Below are 17073 nucleotides of genomic sequence, written 5' to 3' on the forward strand. Positions count from 1 at the left end.
ATCTGCCTGCCAATGCAGGGGACACGGGTTCGACCCCTGGTCTGGGAAGATCCCACATGTTGCGGAGCAACTAAGCCCATGCGCCACAACTACTGAGCCTGCGCTCTAGAACCCGCGAGCCACAACTACTGAGCCCGTGTGCCACAACTACTGAAGCCTGTGTGCCTAGAGCCTGTGCTCCGCAACAAGAGAAGCCACTGCAATGAGAAGCCCACGCACCTCAACGAAGAGTAGCCCCCGCTCACTGCAACTAGAGAACGCCTGTGCGCAGCAACGAAGACCCAACGCAACCAAAAATAAATTAATTTAAAAAAATGTAGTCATTCCTTCTTTTCAAAAAAATCTATTTTTCTTGGGCTTTTTCATGAGGGGTACAGCTCCTGCTGTAAGATTAAAAAAATCTTATTGATCATTAGATTCTTAGGACCTCTGGGAATCTCACAACATCCTTCTCTTGACAGTGTATGCCTACCTACTTAAATAGCTAGGTAATTACGATCTGTTTATATGGGAAGGGCCTCTAACCAGTAGAGATGAGGAAAATAGCCAAATCTGGGAAACTATTGAGGAGTTAGGTCTGTGATACTCCCACTTGATTCTTCAGCAAAATCAAGATTTCAATGCATAAAAGACAACGTGTAAAAATACCCTTTTCCCCAATTTGTCCACTATAGTCAATGTTTTTCAAGCAAATCCTTTTGATATAGCAATCATCCACAATAAAAAAGGCAACATGTACTTTTTCTTCAATAGGATGATAGAAAACCAGAGTTAAACATTTTCCAAAAGTGAAATATAAGAAAATTCCATTAGTTTTCTCAAAGATTCCCAAAGTGGCCCTTCTTTCCTTTTATTTCACCTTTTCTTTTTCTACAGAGTACTACTCACGCTGTTTGTGAAAATGTGAAAAATCACTACGTGCCCATATCAATATGATTTTATTAAAAAAAAAAAAAAGGTAAGTGACTGAACAGAAGGTTGCGATACAATAATGGAAACACGTTCAGTCTAAACCGAGTAGCTCTCATGACCAGCTTCAACTCCAAACCTTAAACCAAGGAGATTTAACACTGAGGCAGGAGTGATGTCAGTATCACGGCTGAATAAGACTTCCCTCCCTCATTAGTGTCTCCCCCACAGAAAAACAACAACTTGGCATCTATCCACGGACAAAAGGGTCTTTGTGGGAGCTTTGGAACTCAGCACCGTATGCCAAGTGGCCTGGCAGAAGTGTTGCCCAACCGTGGAGCAGGTAACATGCAGACGGACTTTGACCCTGGCTGTGGGCTCTGCATTGATCCATGAGCTGGCTCCAGGGAACCCCTGGGAAAAACTATCTTAATCAATCACCCATAGACAAGACAGCCTCTGTGAAGTCCAGGTTTCCAGCAAGAAGTTCCAGGACACCACTGGAGCAAAAAAAATATGAATTTGGACACACTGGAGAGGGTAAGAGAACAGTCTGACTTTACTCACATCACCCCTCTCCCAAGGCAGTACAGCTTAGGGCCACAAGAGATCTTCTGAGCCTATGATTTCTCCTACAAGGGACATAAGAGCAAGGGATGAGCACTCAACTTCCCCAGCTATGTGGGATACCACCAAAGAGGCCCATTTCTCTCCCGCTCCATCCAGAATACTGCCTTGTGAGTGGCATCACCGTGGGGGCAGAGGCTGGGAGGGCAGCAGACAGTGTGCTCCTAGGGCTTTTAAGGAAGGCAGATCCTACTTACTGCATCAACAAGCCCACCTGTGAGACACCCAGGACACCTCATCCACAGATGCCCCCGGACGGCTCACGAGCACCCCGCAGGGCTCTGCACACACCTGACCCCCATATACCCACACCCTGTGGCTGGCTCCCACTGCACAATCCTGACAAGGGCAGCAAGAGTGAGCTTTGCCAGATGGATAGTGAGGATGTACAGAAAGCCAATCCGCATCAGTAGGCCAGAAAGAAACAAAAAACTTGAGCTGTAGTGCCACTTTGGGGAAAACAAAAAGGAGGTGGCCTGTCAGCACCCAGCCTGGGGGCAGTGTAGAATCAAGAGGAGTTAAACAAGTCCAGACTTCTGCACAAGAGGGAACAACCGCATGGAGCAGGTGCACCCACAGACATTCTGAGAAAGCCTCAAAATTCCTAGCAAGGCTGAAATGGAAGGTATTTCTTTCCCAAAGCAGAGTAAAGACTGGTAGAAGTGACTGCTACCAGTCACTTCCGGGAGCAACTTAAAATTGCAAGGAACATGAAAAATCAAGAAAGCATAACATCACCTAAGGATCGCAATAATCTTCCAGTAACCAATCCCGAAGACATGGAGATCTGCAATTTACCCAATGAAGAATTCAAAATAGCTGTTTTTGGGAGACTCAGTGAGCTACAAGAAGACACAGAAGGACAATTCAACAAAATCAAAAAAACATTTTTTTTAACAAAAAATCAGAATTTTAACAAAGAGAGAGAGCATAAAAAAGAACCAAACAGAAATTCTGGAGCTGAAGAATATAATGAATGAAATTTTAAAAATGATATAGCATTAACATCAGAGTGAAATCAAGCAAAAGAAAAAACTACAAGTTAGAAGACAGGAACTTTGCAATTACCCAGTCAGAGGACAACAATAACAACAGCAGCAACCGAAGAATTAAAGAGATGGTATGTGGACAATTTTCAAAGTACTGGAGTTCCAGGGAAGATGAGATAGAGAAGGGGCAGAAAGCTTATTCAAAGAAATAATGGATAAGAGCTTCCCAAATCTGGAGAGAGATTTGGATATCCAAGCTCCGGAAGATCATAGGTCACCAAAGAAAATAAATTTAAAGAGAACCCCTCCAAGACACATTACAATAAAACCATCAAAAGTCAAAAATAGACGCTCTTGGGCCTCCCTGGTGGCGCAGTGGTTGACAGTCCGCCTGCCGATGCAGGGGATACGGGTTCGTGCCCCGGTCCGGGAGGATCCCATATGCCGTGGAGCGGCTGGGCCCGTGAGCCATGGCCGCTGAGCCTGCGCGTCCGGAGCCTGTGCTCCGCAATGGGAGAGGCCACAGCAGTGAGAGGCCCGCGTACCGCAAAAAAAAAAAAAAAAAAAAAAAGAAAAAGGAAAAATAGACACTCTTAAGAGCAGCAAGAGAAGAAGCAGCTTGTAACTCACCAGGGAAGGCTAACAGTGGACATCTCAATAAAAAAGCTGCAGGCAAGGAGTGAGTGGGATGATACACTCAAACTGCTAAAAGAAAAACCTGCCAACCAAGAATACTCTACCTGGCAAAGTTATCGTCCAGAAATGGAAGAAAAATAAAGACATTCTCAGACAAACAAAAGCTAAGTGAGTTCATCATCACCAAACCTGCCTTACAAGAAATGCTGAAAGGAGTCCTTCAAGTTGAAATGAAAGGACGTTAATTAGTAACATGAAAACGTACAACACACTGGTAAAGGTAAGTATATAGTCAAATTCAGAATACCCTAACACTGTAATATGATGGTGTATTAACCACTTAACTCTATAAAGGTTAAGACAAGAGTATTCAAATGAAGCAAGAGAGGGCCCTCAACCATGAATTTTGTAGCAATGCCCTCCATGCTCAAAGGGAATGCGGGATGGATGACAGCTGCCTGAATTCCCCTCTAATGATGATGCTCTTCATGAAGAAAACTCCATCTTGCTGTTTTTCAATATAAAGAATATGCTGATGAAAAGCAAAACAAAAAGACAAGAATACTAAAAGTAACTAGATATAATTTGTTATTGAATACACAACATAAAGAGTTAAGCTGTGATGTCCAAAACAAAAAAGGGGTGGGAATAAAAGGGTAGTTTTTATATTTGATCAAAGTTAAGTCATCAACATAAAAGAGACTGTTTTATCTATAAAATATTTTACATAAGACTCATAGTAACCACAAAACAAAAATCTACAGTAGATTCACAAAAGCATACCATTATGGAAAATCATCAGTTCACAAAGGGAGGCAGCAAGAGAGGAAAAGAGGAACAAGGGAAATATAACTCAGCCTCAGAAACTAATAAAATGGCATTACTATGTCCCTTATCTATCAATAACTACTCTAAATGTTCCTGTATTAAATTCTCCACTCAAAAGGCACAGAACGGCTGGATGGATTAAAAAATAAGACCCAACTATATGAGCCTACAATTCCTTGCGGCTTTAAGGACAAAAACTCAAAGTGAAGGGATAGAAAAATATACACTTACGTAAGTGGAAACCAGAAGAGAGCAGGGGTAGCTACATTTCTATCAGACAAAACAGAGTTTAAGCCAAAAACTGTAACAAGACATAGAAAGGTCATTATATAATGATAATGGGGTCAATTCATTGAGAAGATTTAACAATTCTAAATATATATGCACCCAACATCAGAACACCTGAATATATGAAACGAGTACTAACAGATCTCTAGGGAGAAAAAGATAACTATACAATGTTAATAGGGGAATTAAAGATATGGAAGCAGAAAACCATAATTCAAAAAGAGACATGTACCACAATGTTCACTGCAGCACTGTTTACAACAGCCAGGACATGGAAGCAACCTAAGTGTCCATCAACAGATGAATGGATAAAGAGGTGGCACATATATACAATGGAATAGCAGTCAGTCATAAAAAGAAATGAAACTGAGTTATTTTTAGTGAGGTGGATGGACCTAGAGTCTGTCATACAGACTGAAGTAAGTCAGAAAGAGAAAAACAAATACTGTATGCTAACACACATATATGGAATCTAGGACAGGAATAAAGACACAGAGGTAGAGAATGGACTTGAGGACATGGGGAGGAGGAAGGGTAAGTTGGGATGAAGTGAAAGAGTAGCACTGACATATAGACTACCAAATGTAAAACAGATAGCTAGTGGGAAGCAGCTGCATAGCACCGGGAGATCAGCTCAGTGCTTTGTGACCACCTAGAGGGGCAGGATAGGGAGGGTGGGAGGGAGACATCAGAGGGAGGGGATATGGGGATATATGTATATGTATAGCTGATTCACTTTGTTATATGGCAGAAATTAACACAACACTGCAAAGCAATTATACTCCAATAAAGATGTTAAAAAAAAAAAAAAAGATATGGAAGCAACCTAAGTGTCCATCAAGAGATGAATGGATAAAGAAGATGTAGTTTACATACACAACGGACTCCTACTCAGCCATAAAAAAGAATGAAATTTTGCCATTTGCAACAATATGGATGGACTTGGAGGGCATTATGCCAAGTGAAATAAGTCAGACAGAGAAAGACAAATCCTGTATGACCTCACTTACATGTGGAATCTATAAAATACAGCAAACTAGTGAATATAACAACAACAAAAAAAAACAGACTCACAGATACAGAGAACAAATTAGTGGTTACCAGTGGGGAGAGTGAAGGGCGGAGGGACAAGATACAGATAGAGGATTAAGATGTATATTATGGGGACTTCCCTGGTGTCGCAGTGGTTAAGAATCCACCTGCCAATGCAGGGGACATGGGTTCAAGCCCTGGTCGAGGAGGATCCCACATGCCGCGGAGCAACTAAGCCCGTGTGCACAACTACTGAGCCTGCGCTCTAGAGCCCGCAAGCCACAACTACTGAGCCCGTGTGCCACAATTACTGAAGCCCGCGTGCCTAGAGCCTTTGCTCTGCAACAAGAGAAGCCACCGCAATGAGAAGCCCGCACACTGCGAAGAAGAGTAGCCCCTGCTCACCACAACTAGAGAAAGCCCGTGGGCAGCAACAAAGACCCAATGCAGCCAAAAATAATTAAATAAATGAATTTATTTTTTAAAAACTGTAATAAATTTTTAAAGACATATATTATATATACATAATACATATCTTCCGGGATAACCTAGAAGAAATGGATAAATTCCTAGAAACATGAAACCTACCAAGATTGAATCATGAAGAAATAGAAAATCTGGACAGACCAATAATAAGGAGTGTGAATCAGTAATGAATATCCTCCTAACAAAGAAAAGCCTAGGGCCACATGGTTTCCTTAGTGAGTGCTACAAAACATTTAAAGAGGAAGTAACACCAGTCCTTCTCAAACTCTTCCAAAAAACTGAAGCAAACAGAACATATTTTATGTGTCCAGAGTTACCCTAATAACAAAACCAAACAAAGACAACACACAAAAAAGAAAATTACAGGCCAATATCTCTGATGAACACAGATGCAAAAATCCCCAACAAAATACTAGCAAACTGAATTCAACAATACATCAAAAGGATCATATAGGGACTTCCCTGGTGGCACAGTGGTTAAGAATCCACCTGCCAGGACTTCCCTGGCAGTCCAGTGGTTAAGACTTCACCTTCCAATACAGGGGGTGCGAGTTCGATCCCTGGTCGGGGAGCTAAGATTCCACATGCCTTGCAGCCAAAAAACCAAAACAGAAGCAATATTGTAACAAATTCAATAAAGACTTTAAAAATGGTCCACATCAAAAAAAAAAAAAAAAAAAAAGAAAGAATCTGCCTGCCATTGCAGGGGACACAAGTTGGAGCCCTGGTCCGGGAAGATCCCACATGCTGCAGAGCAACTAAGCCTGTTCACCACAACTACTGAGTCCACGCTCTAGAGCCCATGAACCACAACAACTGAGCCTGCATGCTACAACTACTGAAGCCTGCGCGCCTGGAGCCCGTGCTCGACAACAAGAGAAGCCACCGCAATGAGAAGCCCACGCACCGCAATGAAGAGTAGCCCCCGCTCACCACAACTAGAGAAAGTCCGCACACAGCAATGACGACCCAACGCAGCCAAAAATAAATAAAATTTTTTTAAAAGATGATCTTAAAAAAAAAAAAGAAGGATCATACACCATGATCAAGTGAAATATATTCTAGGGATGAAAGGATGATTCAACATCCCCACATCAATCAATGTGATACACCACATTAACAAAATGAATGATAAAAACCCCATGATCATCTCAATAGATGCAGAAAAACCATTTGAGAAGATTCAACACCCATTTATAATATAAACTCTCAGTGAAGTGGGTATAGAAGGGACATACCTCAACGTAATAAAGTCCACATACAACAAATCCACAGCTAACATCATACTCAATGGTGAAAAACTGAAAGCTATCACTCTAAGATCAGGAACAAGACAAGGATGCCCACTCTTGCCACTCATTTTCAACACAATATTGAAAGTCCTAGCCAGAGCAATGAGGTAAGAAAAAGAAATAAAACATGCCCAAATTGGAAAGAAGAAGTAAAACTGTTACTATTTGCAGATGACATGATTTTATGTGCAGAAAACCCTAAAGACTCCACCAAAAAATTATTGGAAGTAATAAACAAATACAATAAAGTTGCAAGATATAAAATCAATATACAAAAATCTGTTGCATTTCTATACGCTAGGCAGAAAGAGAAATTAAGAAAACAATCCCATTTATAATCACAATAAATTTAACCACGGAGGTGAAAGACGTACCCTGAAACCTGTAAGACAGTTAAAGAAACCAAAGAAGACACAAATAAATGGAAAGATATTTCATGCTCATGGCTTGGAAAATTTAACATTGTTAAAATGTCCATATTAAGGGACTTCCCTGGCAGTCCACTGGTTAGCACTCTGCACTTTCACTGCTGTGGGCCCTGGTTCAACCACTGGTTGGGGAACAAAGATCCTGCAAGCCATGCCTCATGGCCAAGAAAAAAAAAAAATAAAGCCAATTAAAACCACACACACAGGGGCTTCCCTGGTGGCACAGTGGTTGAGAGTCCGCCTGCCGATGCAGGGGACACGGGTTCGTGTCCCGGTCCGGGAAGATCCTACATGCCACGGAGCAGCTGGGCCCGTGAGCCATGGCCGCTGAGCCTGCACGTCCGGAGCCTGTGCTCCACAACAGGAGAGGCCACAACAGTGAGAGGCCCGCGTACCAAAAAAAACCAAAAAACAAAAACAAAACACACACAACAACAAAAAAGGTATTTCCCTGGCCGTCCAGTGGCTAAGACTCCACACTCCCACTGCAAGGGGTGCGGATTCAATCCCTGGTCAGGGATCCCACATCCTGCATGGTGCAGCCAAAAATAAATAAATAAAATGTCCATATTACCTAAGACAATTTACATTACAGATTCAATGTAATCCCTATCAAAATCCCAAGGACATTTTTCACAGAAATAGAACAAAAGTTCTGAAATTTATACAGAAACAGAAAAGATCCTGAATAACCAAAACAATCCTGAGAAAAAGAACAAAGCTGGAGGCGTCACATTTCCTGACTTCAAACTATATTACAAAGCCACACTAATCCAAACAGCATGGTATTGGCAGGAAAACAGATACATAGATCAATGGAACAGAATGAGAGCCTAGAAATAAAACCAAACATATATGGACAATTTATGACAAAGGAGCAAAGAACATACAATGGAGAAATGATACCTCTTCAATAAATGGCGTTGGGAAAACCAGACAGCCACATGCAAAAAAAAAAATGAAACTAGACCACTACCTCACGCCATACACAAAAATTAACTCAAAATGAATTAAAAATTTTAATGTAAGACCTGAAACCATAGAAGTCTAAGGGAAAAAAAGGCAGTATCCTCTCTGACATCCATCTTAGCAATATTTTTCTAGATATGTCTCCTCAGGCAAGGAAAACAAAAGCATAAATAAACAAATGTAATTATATCAAATGAAAAAAGCTTCTGCACAGCAAAGAAAACCATCAATAAAATGAAAACACAACCTACCCAATGAGAATATATTTGCAAATAATATACCCAATAAGAGGTTAATATGCAAAATATATAAAGATCTCATATAGCTCAAGAACAACAACAAAAACAACCTGATTAAAAAATGGGGAGAGGACCTGAATAGACGTTTTTCCAAAGAAGACATACAGCTGGCCAACAGGCACATGAAAGGTGTTCAACATCACTACTCATCTTGGAAATGCAAATCAAAACCACATGAGATATCACCTCACACTTGCCAAAATGACTATTATCAAAAACATAGGCAATAACATATGTTGGTAAGTATGTGGAGAAAAGAGAATCCTCTTACACTGTTGGAATGTAAATTGGTACAGCCACTATGGAAAACAGTATGGAGATTCCTCAAAAAAAATTAAGAATAGAATATGATCCAGTAATTCCACTTCTGGTTATTTATCCAAAGAAAGTGAAAACACTAATCCAAAAAATTATATGAACTCCTATGTTCATCATGGCATTGTTTACAATAGCCAAGATACAGAAACAACCCAAGTGTCCATCAACAGATGAATGGATAAATGTGAGATATATATACACACACACAAACACACATACACACAATAGAACACTTCTCAGTCACAAAAAGAAGATGAAATCTTGCCATCTGTGACAACATGGATGGACCTTGAAGGTATTATGCTAGTGAAATAAGTCAGACGGAGAAGGACAAATACCATAGGACTTCACTTACATGTGGAATATAAAAAAGTAATAAACAAACAAAACAAAATAAATGAACAAACCAAACCAAACAAAAGCAAACATGTAACAAAGTAGTGAATACTGGGGGCGGGGAAATGAGTAAACAGGATCAACTGTACAGTGATGAATGGAAACTAAATTTTTGGTGGTGGGCAAGCTGTAGGGGATACAGAAGTAGAAATATAATGTTGTACACATGAAACTTATATAATGTTACAAATCAATGTTACCATAATAAAATTATATTAAGTTAAAATAAGTGGAAGGAAGGAAATGAAAACAAACTGAATGACTAGGAAAACAAAAAAGTGAAAGGCTAAAAAACAACTGGTGTTGAATTGGGTGCGGGTAAGACTTGAGAGGGAGATTATAAAATCTAGGATTCTGTACTCAGATAAAAGAGAAAGTATAAACAATGCATTATCAGTATGGTTTCTAATGAAATGATAGCTCAGATCTCAAACAAATGAACCAAAGGCCTTGTCCTTCATTCAAAAACATGAAAAAAAGCTGGTAAATAAACACACTCCTTTATTGTTTTAAATTGTTTCAGAAATGTATTTTGATTCCTTGCCTTAACATTTGTTTTCAATAAACTGACCACCTTGTTCCTGCTTACAATAAAGGTCCTTCACTATATTTAATGTCTCACTATTATCTTTAAATAAAGATTTTAAAATACTTCCCTATATCCTTATCATGAGACTTTGCCACTCTGTTTGTTACACTTCCTATTGCATTTCCATCTTTAGCCTAAGCAATTAAATACATGACACACATTAGGCACACACATCATACCTACAAGCATACATCGTATACTTCCAACAGGTTTTACCCAGAACATGTATCACTCAGGTACTACCGGTGCATTATAAAGAGAAATTCTTTTTCAATTGTATAGTTAATAGGCCAGCTAAAAATCAATGATATCTTCACAAAATTGAAAGATAAACCGTATTTGCAGAGACAGAAAAGTGACCAGGTTTCTAAATTTCTAAATGCTAAGTGCCTAAATATTTCACCATCACCACCTTTATTATTAACAGTAACCCCCAATAATAAGGAGATGTAAGGAAAGTATAGTGTTGCAGTCAAATGAGAAGTGCCAGAGAATGTTTACCTTCCGATTCTGATCATAAGCAGAGTCAATCCCCAAAATGCTATTCACTTCCACATATGGATATTTCTTCTCCAGGACACTGACCACATGTTCAACTTTAACTTTTTCTCCAGTCCTTACTTTGTTATATATCTGAAGAAAGAAAAACCAGGTAACCAACTACACTTTCACATGTAAATTTTGGAGTATTTATTACAAAAGATTTCAGAATGTAGAGGAAAAATGAAAACAATAGCCAATTCTCTTAAAAAGAGCAAATGGGCCACATTGGCAATTCTCCCTTTTCCATATACTTCCTTATGCCTTCTTATGTTAGAAACTATGTATTCTTAAAATGACTCAATCAGTTCATATTCACATTAAGTCCCAAACGCAAAAATGTGTTAATTTTTTAAAAATCCGAATACTTATAAGTAATCCTTGAAATGAGAACTCATGTCCATGAAGTTTAAGGGGAAAAAAGTTTCAAAATACGTATGGCATAGTCCTTGTTTTTAAAAGGCAGACCATAAGACAACAAAACTGTGTCTGTACATGTACAGTTAAGCGTCTAGAAGGATGCAAGCTTTTAACAGTGGCTGCCTTTAAGGATTAAGGAGGGCAGAGACAGATTTTTTAATCAACACACTTTAATATTATTTTTTAAAAGTTTTAATAATGAACATAATTTTTTTTTACTTTTGCAACTAAAAATAAAGAAAAAGAAATGAAAACTCTTTATCCTTTCCTTTATACACACAGCTGTGAGGGGAAAAAACTTTAAAAAACAGACTTAAAAACCCTTATTATCCTCAGCAACTTCATTGGAACTTATTTCATTCTCCAGAGCCTACTGCTAAGTAAGGTCCACCACCATTTCTCACAGAGATCACAGCAACAGCTCACCAACTAGTATCCCTGCCACTTTCTTTACCCTTCACCAGATCCATCTCCATACATGCATCAGAATGAGGTTTTAATTGGAGTTTAACTCTGTGATCTGGACACCTATTACCCAGCCTAATGGCCTCAATGACCACTGAGGTTCCCCTCTCCACTCTGCTCTCACAATATTCTGCTCAAGTCGTACTAACAACCTGGAGTCACGACCTCTGATGTGCAGCCACTGTTCAACTGACTCCTGTTTTCCCTCCTACACTCAGCTGGGACGACTTCCCACTCCACAAAAATGTCCGTGGCCATCCCTAGTGGAGTGAGGTCCTGGTGTTGCTGTAGCCAGCGGTGCTTCCCACACTGTACCAAACCATGTGTGGAGGCATCCCCCACCAGACTGTAAGGTGTTTGAGGACGGGGGAACATCTTACCCTTCTTTGTATCCCTAGAAGCTGGTACGGGCCTGGCAAAGGGTGCATCTTTAATAAAAGTTGGCCAAATCAATAAATGAACATTTCAATTAATAAAAAATGCCCCGACTGAATCTCTCAACAGTCAACATAACAAACATAATAAACAGCAGGCTGAAATCACGTTTATGGGTAAAATAAAAGTCATGAAAATAACTGCTTTAAAGATAAGTTTTTCAATAATTAACACTAATCTGTAAGCAAAAGAACTATTACTGGTAAACTTTTTATACTCAAAAATAGAAAAAAGACAAAAAACAAGGAGAGTTCTGTTTGAACTTGAGCAAGTATCTTAAAAAATATATATAAAAATCAGGGTATTTCACAGTTTCTAATTAAAATGGAGAAAACAGTTAATAAGAATTTTATGACTTGAATATTAAACTGATTCCTAACAAAAATATCATGATGATCTTAAAAGGGAAGAAAGCAAAGTTTTTTTAAACAAGCAGAGAACATCACATTTACCGAAAGGCGTTAATCAGTGATTTCAAATCGCCAAAAGGCAGAAAACGAAGATACCTTAATGTATTAGTATCTAAGGAATGTTAGCTGAAATCACAACATCTATTATTAACATTAGTGTATCAATAAAGGCAACTCTGGAAATACAAAATGCATGAAGTTAGTGTGAATAATTTGCCTTTTTCTCTTTCCAGAAATATAGAATCTCCTTACCACATACTGTTTCTTAGAGTAAGTTAGATTTTTAAAAATTATTCGCCATTTTGAACATAAACATACGTGTGTCAGAGTTTGGAAGGCATGATACTCATCCACTTCTTGGGCAACGTAATTATATGCTCTCAGAATAGCCACTCCAGCATCCTGCATCCCATCAACATCTTCAGAGTCATTAACCACAAAGATTAAACCAAGTCTGGGGGAGAAAGGCAAAGGCAAAAAGAAGAAAAAGAAACAACTCGAAGAATGCAACCAGTTAAAAAAGGAAAGGCATCCTCTCTTGAAAAACACAGTTCACATCATACTCTAACATGGTTGGCAAAGGCATTCATCACTTGCAGAATAAAAAAGCAGGTTCCCAAAGGTGGCTTAGACTTTTTAACTATTAAAGCAAGCTGTTTCAATATCATGAAATGAGGCCATTACTAACGTTTAAGGTATTGCCATAGTTTTAGATGGAAATTTGTTCTGTTTTTAAATAAAAATTAGGGGAAGTGAAAATTCTCAGAATGTGAAAACATATAGAAGGGGGGGTGGATTTTGAGATTTCATACCAGCAATATGGGCATCATAGGTACATGGAAAGCATAAAACTATTTACTACTGTCCTTAGGCAAAAAGCTACACCCATGCTGAAATGGGTGATTGGGACGGACATGTATACACTGATGTGTATAAAATTGATGACTCATAATAACCTGCAATATAAAAAAACAAACAAACAAACAAAGCTATACCCAAAGTTAAAGTTTATTACATTTTTTTTTTTTTTTTTTTTTTTTTTGTGGTACGTGGCCTTCTCACTGTTGTGGTCTATCCCGTTGCGGAGCACAGGCTACGGACGCGCAGGCTCAGCGGCCATGGCTCACGGGCCCAGCCACTCCGCAGCATGTGGGATCTTCCCGGACCAGGGGCACGAACCCGTGTCCCCTGCATCAGCAGGCGGACTCTCAACCACTGCGCCACCAGGGAAGCCCAAGTTTATTACATTTTAAAACTTAAAGGAATAAACCACAAAGAGCTACCATTACACATCTACAGACTGGCCAAAAAAACTTGCACTGGCCATTATAGAGGCCACTAGCCTCTATCTTAGAGCAAAAGCAATGAAAAAAAGGACAGTCTTTAACTCAAATGGATCACAGACATAAATGTAAAACACGAAATTGTAAAATTCCTAGAAAATAACACAGGATAAAATTAGGTGATCCTGGGTTTGGCAATAACTTCTTAGATCTAACATCAAAAGCACAACCCACAACAAAAAGAACTGATAAGCTGGACTTCATTTAAATTAAGAACTTCTGTTCTGCAAAAGAAACTGTTAAGAGAAGGAAGACAAGCCAAGATGAGCAGAAAATCTGTGCAAAACACATATCTGATAAAGGACTGATATGCAAAATATGCTAAGAACTCTTAAAACTAACAATTAAAAAAAAAAAACAGGGCTTCCCTGGTGGCGCAGTGGTTGAGAGTCTGCCTGCTGATGCAGGAGACATGGGTTCGTGCCCCGGTCTGGGAAGATCCCACATGCCGCGGAGCGGCTGGGTCCGTGAGCCATGGCCGCTGAGCCTGCGCATCCAGAGCCTGTGCTCCGCCACGGGAGAGGCCACAGCAGTAAGAGGCCCGCGTACCGCCAAAAAAAAAAAAAAGTTAAAAATGGGCAAAAGATCTAAACAGGCACCTCACCAAATAAGGCATACAGCTGGCAAATAAGCATATCAAAAGATGCTCAAAATCATGTCATTAGGGAATTTCAAATTAAAACCATAATGAGATACCACCATACACCTATGAATGAATGGCTAAAATCCAAAAAGTACTGACAACACCAAACTCTGGAGAGGATGGGGAGCCATAGGCACCCTCATTCATTGCTGGTGAGAATGTAAAACAGTACAACCACTTGGAACACAGTGTGGCAGCTTCTCAGAAAACTAAACACACTTTTACCATAAGATAAAGTAATCACACTTAGCAGTATTTACTCAAATGTGCTGAAAACTTATATCCATACAAAAACCTGCATACAAATGTTTGTAGCAGCTTTACTCATAACTGCCCTAATCTGGAAGCAACCAAGATGTTGTAAAAAAAAACTATAGGACATCCATATAATGGAATATTATTCAGTGATAAAAAGAAATGAGGTATTAAGCCACAAAAAGACATGGACAAAGCTTAAAAGCATACTGTACTGCTAAGTAAAAGAAGCCAATCTGAAAATGTTACATACATCATGATTGTGGAAAAGACAAAAACTATGGAGACAGTAACAATATCAGGAGCTGGGAGAGAGGGAGGGAGGGAGGGACAAACAGGTAGAGCACAGGGCATTTTTAGGGCAGTGAAACTAAGCTATATGATACTATAATGGTGGAAACATGTCATTATACATCTGTCAAAATCCACAAAATGTACAGCACAAACAACGAACCCTAATGTAAACTATGGACTTTAGTTAATAATAATGTAGCAATACCAGTTAATTAATCAACATTGCTCTAAAAAAATACAAAGTCTATTAATTTTTTTTAAAAGTACAGCCTAAAAATATATGATAAACATATATCAAACATCATGTTCTCCGGAGGTATGTGTAGAATTTGTGTATGCATGGATGAGGTAGTTACATGTATGAGGTAGTTGAGAGGGGTTGTTTTTAGATTATAAATTGTCTTTGTCTTTTTAAAACCCCTCTTATGACAGAAATCAAATGAGTAAGCGCCAGGCAGAAATGACCTAAATATTATTCTTATGAAAATAAAAATAAGGGCTAGAACCTAATTATCTCCTCACAAAGTACTTTCCTTTCCCAAGTATTCAATTTTTAAAAAGGGCATCAGAGTTGTTCTGTTAGCTAAGTCCCCAAATCCAGACTACTCTTTCTCCCAGGACCAGTCCCTCATCAAGTATCAGTAGGGAGGCTCTCAGATTTGTCCCTTCCTCTCCTCGGACCCTGCCAACAACTCCATATACCACAGCAACTCATACGAAGGAAAACAACCGCTCGTCTGCCTTGGTCTTTCCACCAACTGTTCACAACATGCCTGTGAGTTAAGTGCCTTCTTCTCACCTACCTTTGCAATCTGAAGAGCCCATGCCCTCTTCCCGTCCCTCAATGAGATTCAGTAAATCTTTAATTAATGCCCACTGTGTACCATAAGCCAACTTCTTTTGTGTTCTTATATTCCCTTTTCATCAAAACATAGCTCTGGCTGTAATCCTCCACCTAACCATGTGGTATTCATGTTTACATTAAAAATTTCATTAAACTTAAAATCTCTGCTTTTCCATCAATGAAAACTCGCTATTTTCTTCAAAGTCTATCTTAAATCCAACTTTGCCATGAAACCTTTGTCCTTCCCAAATATCTGTCTATAATCTTTTTATCCCCTGAAATTCTAAAGCACTTAGAACTATTAAGGACATAACCTAGCACTTGATTGAATATCTTACTGAAAGTAGGCACAGTATTTTTTCCAAGAGGGTAGAAATGTGGCTTATGTTCCACTCACAGCATTTAGCTCAGTGCTGAGTATGGAACACACAATAACATTAATTAGCTAAAGAGCTCTTTTCTTCTTTATTTTCATGTTTTCTAAGAATTCAAATTTTATCAACATGTAAAATTACCACATACTATTCAGAATGTGGGAATATCTTAATCCTTATATGTAAAACCTTCAAACATTGTTCTGAAAAGGTACAGTGGAAACCCCAGCCATTTAAGTACCCCGTTGGCAGATTTGGTAACGCAAGTGAAATAAATGTGTCTGTTTGCATCTATAAAAAGCTGTGTATACATTTAGTCCTTGACAGTCTGACAAAAGTTCCTGGCAAAGCTCCTTATCTCTGCTGAAGGTAGGCTTCGTGATGTGAACACTTACTTAGGAAAATTCCCTAAGCAAGCTGAGATCATATGCTATTTTTACACAGGTTATTTATTAATAACTCAATGACGGTAAGATTCTATTCATTGAGAATCAAATTCTCTCCCCCAAAAGACACCGGCTTCATACTGAGCAAAAGACAAAACTGCCCTTAACGATCCTCATGATTAATTATCCTACAATTCAGTAACACCAGACTTGTTAAGAATGACAAACAAAACCTCAGCTAAATGAGATATACCATCAAATCGATAATGGTGTTACCTTAGTGGTATATGATTACTGAGGAACATCTCAGCTGTGTTAATCAACTCTGCAGTGCTCTCATGAGCAGGATCAACTATGAAAACCTGTAGGGGAAGGGAAAGGAAAACAGGAAACGACATTTAGTCAAATGTCACTGGGCCAATAAAAATGCCTTAGTCTTTACACTTGAAGGCCACCTTTTTCCAGCTACTTTTGAACCACATAAAAAAGAAGTTATACAAAGAGCAGTTACCCTCCCTCTGTATTCAAAGAATGTGGTACTGAAAGGCTAAGTGATTTTCTCATGATCTTACGCTAAC

At 39.0% G+C, this 17073-nt stretch overlaps 1 protein-coding gene across 1 annotated transcript in view; it reads right to left on the minus strand.

Annotated features, from left to right (window-relative positions):
- UGGT1 (UDP-glucose glycoprotein glucosyltransferase 1) overlaps positions 1–17073 on the minus strand; it is a 99613-nt gene that overhangs the window by 48009 nt on the left and 34531 nt on the right. The window contains exons 15-17 of the mRNA XM_082631385.1: positions 16772–16857; positions 12675–12810; positions 10588–10719 (exon numbers count right to left, since the gene is read on the minus strand). Of these exons, the coding sequence (XP_082487511.1) occupies positions 10588–10719; positions 12675–12810; positions 16772–16857 (354 nt within the window). The remainder of the gene's footprint in view (positions 1–10587; positions 10720–12674; positions 12811–16771; positions 16858–17073) is intronic.

This window comes from Mesoplodon mirus (assembly GCF_964341445.2).
Source record: "Mesoplodon mirus genome assembly, chromosome: 8".
Taxonomy (NCBI): Eukaryota; Metazoa; Chordata; class Mammalia; order Artiodactyla; family Ziphiidae; genus Mesoplodon; species Mesoplodon mirus.